Source organism: Tamandua tetradactyla, chromosome 8, assembly GCF_023851605.1.
Source record: "Tamandua tetradactyla isolate mTamTet1 chromosome 8, mTamTet1.pri, whole genome shotgun sequence".
NCBI lineage: Eukaryota > Metazoa > Chordata > Mammalia > Pilosa > Myrmecophagidae > Tamandua > Tamandua tetradactyla.
In genome coordinates this window covers 98,314,166-98,323,751 of record NC_135334.1, presented here as the reverse complement: position 1 = coordinate 98,323,751, position 9,586 = coordinate 98,314,166, and the positions used below count along the sequence as shown (strand labels likewise).

Sequence of the window (9,586 nt, the reverse complement as noted above, 5' to 3'; positions counted from 1 at the left end):
GGAAAAAGTGGATGGGCTGGAGGGAGAAGGGTAAATGGAGAATAACCAGCCAAATAAATTTATTCAAATCCTATTTGCAGAAACTTAATTCACATTTGCTAATTTGAATCATAATGGCCTTTCTTTTGTCCCCTTTCCTCAGTTAATTGGGATAGAATGCCTGTATTAGAAGTTAGCAATGGTGCTTTCCGACCTTTTCCAAAATTGGCCAACCAGAGAGGAGTTGGGAGGCATATAATAAAAGCTTGGTGAGAAAGAAATTCTTTGCCTTTGTTTTATGTTATCATTATGAAAAAAAATACAAAGTAATAGAAATGATATTAAAATTTGAATTTATATGAAACTTCCGAAGAACATTTAAAGAGAAAAATTAAGCTTACTTCTACAAATGTAATTTTTTTAATATTGGGTTTTAGATTTGAAATGGTAAATTGTAATGCCTGATCAAGACTTTTAAACAAAATACAGAGAAAATTCTCTGTATTATTGAGAGTCACCATTGACCAGAAATGATAAAATAGGTAAACAATTTTATATCTAGTCACAATAATTTAGAAGAAATGAAATTATAAAGAAATGCACTTATTTTTCTTTCCTTATAAATGCAAAATAATATTGAATGTCACTATAATGATGGAAATGAATTTTGAATTCAAACGAACTTTTTTCATATCAAGTATTTCAAAATTTCGATGAAGTTCTAATTTGCAGAATGCATAAGCACTGTTAGAGCAGTCCCTCGGCAGTTAGTTTTGAGGCCATTTAAAGGCACATCCACTGCAAACGGGAAGGAGTATCTGATATCTGTGAAGACAGCAATTTGGAGCGGTCACCTATATTGTGACCACAAAGAAACCTCATCCTTTAATTCCTCTCCCACTACCTCCCTCTGAATTCACAAGGGCTATGCTCTGTCTTCCTTGGATACTTGGAACTCTCTCACTAACTTCATGGCCCCTTCCTTGTCCACGATGAATCACAATGTGTACTTTCTCAAACCACTGAATAAATGTCCAGGTGTTACAGCATATCCAAGGAGGGACCACTGGATTGATTATCAGACATCTCTTCATCTCAGTATTGATCCAAGCCTCCTGGCACCTCACTCAGATGCCCCAGGCGTTAAGAGATCAATATCTCAGGCACACAGTTGTAACCCTTTCTTCCATACACTGATTGGGAAGCTACAGACTCAAAAGAAATACTGTTTAATTACAGTCAACTATAGCTTTCTGAAAACAATTTGAAAGGTGAGAAAAGTGAAAAAAAATGTGTATTTTCTTCTATCTCGTATAAATTAATATTTGTTATGGAGTTCTACAGTCTGATCAGTGACGACTTGTAATGTCATAGATGCAAGAGAAGGCCATTTTTTTTCCTGGAAATCTTTGTCATATTCCCCTTTCCGTGTCTAAAGTCCTCTACCCATTATCATACATTTGATTCTTTCCCTTTTGTAAAGGAAAGAATTGACATGAGAAAATTGTGACTGTTATTTCACTGAAATAAATCCTACTAAGATCTATCTATATTAGCTTTCTCGGAAACATGGAGTATGCATTGCTGCAACAAATGTCAAATATAATGTTTGCAAAGTTCCTATGGAAATTCTCTTTCAAAAACTGTACCAGCTTGCTATCCATTGTTGTTATGAAAGAATATAGAGAGACCTACCATTACCCTTGTCTTGAATGAGGTAATAGAGTCACAATCAGGTGTAATCATTGCCCATAATATCTGCCCCCTGAGAGTTATAAAAACATTGAAACTTTTCCCTTTTGTGAAGCAGATTCTTGGATGAGGGAAAAACTTGCATCTGCTCTGCCTACAGATGGGGAGTCCAGTTCTGCTACTCAAATGAAAGGAAAAAAAACTTATTTCTGCAAGTATAGATTTAAAATCAGTGTAGTAATATGTGGATATAATATTGTTCAGAATAGAATAGACATCAGAATAAATAGTTACCATTGGTCTCTAAATTTCATAATGTCCTATAATTTCTGGTTTATTGCTGATCTTAAAATAACCAAAAAATTTGACCTAGCCCAGAGAATGGACTCAACTCTGATTTTTCAAGTCTTAATATGCCATTGAACAAAATAGTATTAAAAACTTCTCAGGACCAGGAGGAAATGTTGTAATGCAAGTCATGTCTTTAATAAAATTACCCCCACCACTGTTCATAACAAACTTGATGGTTGAGAAGTAATGGAATTGGGAGAAGATTTGGGAAGATGTTATAATTGGGAGCTTATATAATAGTAACAACAGTAGTCAATACTTATTGGGTCTTTATATGTGCCATACACTGTTCTAAGGGTTTATATCAGTTGAGTTTATTTAGCTGAATACAACAGAAAATAAAATGAAACTGGCAAAAACAACTGGGAAATGTACAGGGTTGCATAATTCTAAACAGGGTTAGTTTGAGGGTTGTCTTAATCCAATGTACTCTGCTCTGTGATTCTGAGATTCTATTGGCCCTGGAAAGTAGATGGTGGGGCAGCTTTGGGCTTCTTATACCATATAACAATATCCAGAAGAGGAGAGAAATTATCTCCTAAGCATGTCTGATTTTTAGCTTCTGCACACTCACACAGTCTATGATGGTCATGTCAATCAGTGTTTATGCTTTACCTTGAGAACAGTTTTCTCTCGATCCTTTAGGCTTAATTGACTAGAATTGTGTCATCTGACCATTTGTGAACAAATTTCTTCCATAAGGAAATGCTATACTTGATAGGCTTAAGACTGATACACTGATAGATTAAGACTAGATTCCCAAATTACTGAATTAAGAGAGGGATAGATTAACATGACTGGCTCCAAATTATCAGGCCCCTGGAACTGAGTTGGGATCACTATACCTACCACACTGCAGGATTATTGTGCAACCGGGGAGGTGATGGTGGTAGAATGGCTATTCAAAGACAAAAACAACATCCACCATTGCGTGTTAAATTTCTTATCTCATTTAATCTTCACCAGGGCCCAGTGAGGTAGGATTTTTGTGAAAGTCTCTTTTTTGATCCTTGGTTGCTTATGTTACTTGACTCTCATTGTCTGAATGTCATCAACTTTTAATAAAAATCTCCTGAAATTTGACTTAAGTCTCTGTCATAATTTATTGTCTCCAGGAACTTAAGGATCATAACCAAGAGGTGGAGATTGGTCCTGGTATTCATAGAACACACTATACATGTTCATGCCTTTATATATTTTACTTTATGCTATTGCACCATTTGGGTTTTCTTTTATCCCATGACTATTCAAACCCTTTAAGGCCTAAATAAAGCATCAGTCCTCTGTAAAGCCTTCCCAAGAGCTCTTGTCAGAATTTACCTCTGGTCTCTTATAACATCACTTGAACACTTTTTAAAACTCATAAAATCTGATTTGCACTATAGTTATGTGTATTTGTGATCCCCTCCCATTGCTTCAACATTGTAGATTTCTTGAAGTAAGGGACCTTGTTTTAATCATCTTTCAATCTCTAGTACTTTATTCATAGTAGGATCTTAATAAATTCACACTGAATTTTGTTGAATTAGATGGAGTATTGAGGAGATGTTCAAAACCTTAAGTTTCCTTTCTTCTAAAGTGGAAAATTAGAGATGTGTTTATTTATTGAAAATAGACTAGTATAAAATATGTATATTATAGTGCTCAAGCAAAGATTTAAGACAAAATTAAATTTTAGATAAGTAAAACAGAAAGGTAAGAAGTAGTAGAAGTTAATATGCACAGTTCTTGCCATATGCACTCACCCCAATCCTGGACTGAAGTCAGCTTTAATAGACTTCTTACACCTTGAATGAATGGGTTGGGTTCTCTCAACTCAGGTGCTTACAAATTGACTGTTTCTTTGGCCTTGGAAACTTTTCTTGACACTCATCCTTCAGCTTTCAGTGGACAAATTAGTTTCTAAAGAGGTCTTCCCTGGCCCCAGACTTGTAGCCCTCCTCCATTATTTCTTCCTATCACATTTGAGGTTAGTTGTTTAAAGTCTCCTTTAACTGTTAGAAGATGAACTCCTTCACTAGGGTAAAGACAATGTTTATTTCATTTATCACTGATCTCTAGTACCTGTACTGTCTCTGTGACGTAAGTTCTCAATATAAGAATAATGAATGGATTAGTGAATCTTGTGTTTCCTAACAGTAGGCTGCTCATTTGGCTCTGTTTTCTAGTATTCAAGACAAAGAATACTAGAATTTATGGTTCCTTCGGATAAAATAAAATAACCAATTCAGGACTAAGTAAGAGTCTGGGCTAACTGATAAAAAGAAATCAATTAATTTGAATTAACAGCATAAGCACCACTGCTTTATTTATGTTTTTAAACATAAATCTTTATGTCTCTTCTAAATCTTTCCTCCTCTTCCCGTTTTTGTTACTTATTAGATTAGTTTTGGCTGGTGTCTTTAGGACTGGAAAGAAATCCAACTCAAAAGAGTCACGATGTCATCAACTTCAGTTACAGCAGAAATTGTGGATTTCAGGACAATACAAGGGTTTAGACTGAAATTGTTCCAACCATTGTCCTTAGCATCCTCTGAAGTTAACAGGATGGATGTAAACTCAGAGGCCTTGTCTGGTATTGCTCATTCCTGTCAGATGACAATCCAGAAATGGGTCCTTCTTCCCACTGCTTTCTTTTTCTGCAGTTTTAGTAAAACATTTGCTTAGCTTTTGCTAAATGCAATTCCGCCTTTCTTTCATCAGTTGTTTTGGTGAAATAAGTGCACTAACCAATTTAGTTCTGAAAGGTACAAAAATAAAAACATGTTACTTTGAAATAAAACCTTAAGTTCCTTTAAAATTTTTAATAAAATATTTAAGTTTATTACTGTTTCAATTCATTTGGACTCCCGTCGTAATAACGAAAGAACATGGTGAGGGGCCAAAATTTGGCGCAGTGCATGACATAAATCGGCAGTACATCTGCAGCAAATCAAATTAAAATTTCATTTAATAACGTTCTCCAATTTTCAACGGCATAGGCTAATTACGATAAACCTCAACACAGATCCTCTTTTCAGGCAAAGTTCAGAAAATTTTTACTAGGGATAGTCACGAAGCGAAAGGAAACATGGGGCCGTTACAATAACCACTGTCTTGCACGCGGATTAGAAAATTCTCACTAGATGCCAGACATGTAGCCTTCCTTCACCCCGACGATTTTCAACAGCCATAGCATGGGTCAAAAAGCAGAGACCTGCTCTGGTTTGTCTCCCAGGGTCGAGAAACCCGGATTAAAGCCTCAGTCAGATTGATAGGGAGTCTGTCCAATAGCATTGCTCAGAGGAGTATCCGCTCACGGACCGTCCAATCGGCCCGCAGAGAGTCGCCGTCTTCACTATGAAAGCGGAAGTGAGGCTTTTGCGCGCCTCATGGAGACGCTCCTGCAGCACCTGGACCGCTTCGCCGAGGTTCTGGCGGTCTCCCGCACGGCCAGCGTTAGCAGCTGGGACCCTAAGATTGTGCGTCGGGCCCTCCAGTGGGCTCGCTATCTGCGCCACGTCCACCGGCGCTTTCGCTGCCATGACCGCATTCGTACGGCTCTGGAGCGGCGACTGCAGGACCTGTGGAGGCTGGAGGGCGGTCCTGGGCCCGGTCCTGTCTCCGGGCTGACGAACTTCCAGTCCCTGGGGCGCTGTGACCTCCTGCTGTCTCTGCGCCTGCTGGAGAACCGGGCCCTCGGGCATGCCGCCTGTCACTACCTGGTGCAGCAGCTTTTTCCGGGCCCCGGCCACCCGGACGCCAACCAAGAGACGCTCCAAGACAGCCTGGCCTGCCTCACCCGCCGCCGTTCTGCCGTCCACATGCTGCTCCTCAGCGGCTACAGAGAGAACCCGGCCCTTCAGGAGGACTCGCTGATGAAGACCCAGGCGGAGCTGCTGCTGGAGCGCCTGCGGGAGGTGGGGAAGGGCGAGGCGGAGGACCCCGGCAAGTTTCTCAGCCTCCTGTGGGAGCGCTTGCCTCACAACAACTTCCTGAAGGTGGTAGCGGTCGCGCTGTTGCTGCCGCCGTCGTCTCCCCAGCCCCGGGGAGAGGAGTTTGAACTGGGCAGACCCCACACACCCGGAGACGGGGTTCAGGAGCTTGCCCACTGGCTTCTGGAGAAGTCGGACATCATGGCTGCCTTCTGCCGCATCCTCCCTGCCAGGCTTGTGGCTTCAGTGGCGGGCCGCCACCCGGCACTCTGTCGGGTCTACTTGAGTCTGCTAACCGACTGGGGTCGGCATCTGCACTATGACCTACAGAAAGGCGTGTGGGTTGGAGCCGACTCCCAGAACGTGCCCTGGGAGGAGTTGTATGACAAGTTTCAAAGCCTCTGCCAGGCCCCTCCACCTCTGAAAGATGAAGTCTTGACTGTGCTGAAGTCCTGTAAAGCTCAGGATGGAGATTTCGAAGTCCCTGGTATTAGCATCTGGACAGACCTGTTGTTAGCACTTGGGCGTGGTGTATGATAGCACATTTGGGGAAAGACAATTTCTAGGTCTCAGCCCAGTTCGGTGGGGAACATTCTGTTAATAGATCTTGAACGTATGGTTTACATAGTGATGTTCTCCCCAAATCTCCTATACTCATGTGTCCAAAATACAACAGTTTATGTAGGTGCTAATTTTCAGTAGTTTATTATCCAATAATATCTATATAAAGTAATCGGCCATGTATTTTCTGGATAGAGGAGGTGACATTGGAAGTATCTCACTTAAAGCCATGACTAGCAATGGCCTTTTCCACCTTCTAAGGATGCTATAAGAAAAAAAGTACCTTTCAACAAAAACAGCAGCTGTAAAATATTAACCAGACAAAACCACCCTCTTCCTATTATCAGAATAGTTTACATTTATAGTTTTTCCACTAGTGCATTTTATTTCATCAATATCATGTTTTGTTAAAAATGTTGATTTGAAAAGCTAACTGCACATCTTGTGTGTAAACCCCTGAAACTGGGCCTTGTTAAACTAATGTTCTAACCAGTTAACCAGCTTCAATATACATTAAAATTTTGTTATTCAGAATGTTTGTTTCTCATTCTGTAAATTACTACACTTTGAGAGTAAAAGACCAAATTGTAATTTAAATTATTGGCTCAAAGACACTAATAGCTGCTTAAATCTGAAGTGTGCTATATGCAAATATGTGCTTTTGAATATTAATTTACAGTTGGTAATCAAATTATTATAAATAATCAAAACAAATTTCCACATTAAAAGACCCAGGTTTTAGTGCTGCTGCTGCCACTAGTAACTAGGTTACTATGTCACAACCTTGGTGATACAGATGCCTTGTACATAAAATCAAGTATTTAGAATGAAATAGTTAAATTCCTTATTGGTTGGTGCCTGCTTTGTGGGGACAATTTACAATTTTTGTTTACCTAATTTTGTCAGTTTACAAAGGTGTTCACCAACTGGCAGTGATTCCCAATAACGAAACCTTAGAGTGATTTATCCATTTTTATTAGGGGATAAAAGTTTTTAGCCATAAAGGTATTTTTGTCCATAGCCAGGTAGCTAAATTCTTTAGACGACAAATTGGTATTCAGAAAGCTAATTAGAATATAATTTAGAGCAAAAGGGGTTATGTAATCTTGTAGAATCTTTCATTCTATGGTAAAACCTGGGGTGAACTACTGTTCCACTACCAAGTATGGTTTTCTGTATAACTTGGATTTGCACTCAGTTCCATTTTCTAGCTCTACTCCATGCACACCATCTTTTAGAATGCATTTGTCTCTAAAACAAAAAGAAGAGCAATTCTCCTTTTTTCAGGAAAAGTTACCCAATGAAGATTTCTACCTGGGTAAAATCCTAACATTAGGTTTAAGTTTCAAAGAATGTGATAGTTTAAGATCGGTCCCATTTCTGCAGCTACATCTGAGACTACAGTTTAAGGTGAACTAATAGATTGTTACAGACATGAGTAAAAGACATTGTAAAATCCATATTTGTACTTACCATTTCTTAAGCTCCTATCTAATTTTAGGGTCCATGTTTGTTCATTACATACATTATTTTATTTAGTCTTCACCCCCAAACTATTCTTACAAATAAGGATATAGGGTAAGAGAGATAAATAAAATGTTTCCCAGAATGTAGGACAGTGCCTGGCATATGGTGGGTACTCCAAATATGTGAATAAATGAAACCAGGGTAAGAATTCTAGATCTGTATACTATCATTTATAAATAAAATTAAGAATCTGAAATAATGCTGCTTAATATAGTAAGCTTATTATCTCATTAGGAATCTTACATACAGGACAGAAGATAAGTGAGGAGAAAGAATGAGAAATTGAATAAATAAATTCAAGCTTTTCTTGAGCAGTACATAAGATAACTGCATGTCTACTGTGTTTCCTGTTAATATTTTAGGGAGAAATATCTCATGCTTTGCTAGACTTTCCCCTGCCTGTTTATTATGTTAGAATATTTAAAACCTGAATGTTGTCTGTACACTGACTACCCATTAAATGCAATTCAGGGTTTTGATTCTAATGGAGAATTTGTAGGATTTAGCTTTTAGTGAGTAAATAAGGCTTTGCATTACATGGTGCCATATGGTTTACAACGTCCTGCGATCACATCAATTTAGGAGAACCTCTTAATATAACTAATCATAATGTAGGATGAGTCTCAAATTTCATTAATAAAGGAACTGAGACTCAAGTAGTGATTTGTCCAACAATGACAGCTTTTAGGTGGTAAAACCAAGAAGGAGTCAGACATTTCCTGGCTTAAATCCTTTCCACAAAAATCTTTTTTTAGGGAGCTGTATTGGTGATTTGAAAACCAGTATTGAATTAGAAAGTCTATGACATTTGTGTTCCCAAATCTAACATTGGCCTGACAAATGGGAGGCATTGTATTTGTTAAATTTTATTTAAATGTAGATTATTAGCTACTGGTATGACTTTTACCAAGTTTCTTTAGTTTCTGAATCGGTTTCTTCATCTATAAAATGGAAGAATTCCACTTTGTCTACCTACTTGCCATAATTAAAAAATAAATGATACTGCAAATGAAATTGATGTCAGAAGTTATGAATAGGCAAAGTCACTTTTCTCTTTAAAATCAATAAATCTGTAAATACATGCTTAGAAAATATGATCCGTATCTAAGCCATCAGTATTTATAAAAAAAGATCATACATAAAACTAAGAGGAATGGAGCTCATCATATTAAGATTTAACTATTAAGTTAAATTTAAAAACAAGATTGGGAGTTTAATTTTTAAATACATCTTGTTAGACAAATAATATAATAACAGTATTAGAGGAAAAATACAATAATAAGTATGCCTCATCATTTTCTTACCCCATAATATTGGCTTCATTTATATATATATTCCTTTCCATTTTTTGTCATGTATGTTATTTCCATAGCTATAATAAATGCACATAACATTTCTATATTTCTTAAAAAGTTATCAGATATCAGGTGGGCCATGGTGGCTCACTGGCAGAATTCTCACTTGCCATGCTGGAGACCTGGGTTCGATTCCTGGTGTCTGTCCATGCAAAAAAAAATATCTTCATGTTTATGTAGACATTAAAATTTAAACCTAAGGATATT

At 37.9% G+C, this 9,586-nt stretch overlaps 1 protein-coding gene across 1 annotated transcript; it reads left to right on the top strand.

Annotated features, from left to right (window-relative positions):
- The first annotated feature begins 5,378 nt into the window (after window positions 1–5,378).
- FANCF (FA complementation group F) lies at window positions 5,379–7,031 on the top strand. Its single transcript, XM_077114234.1, has one exon. The coding sequence runs from the start codon at window positions 5,394–5,396 to the stop codon at window positions 6,471–6,473; it is 1,080 nt and encodes a 359-aa protein (XP_076970349.1). The 5' UTR covers window positions 5,379–5,393; the 3' UTR covers window positions 6,474–7,031.
- Window positions 7,032–9,586: the final 2,555 nt, after the last annotated feature.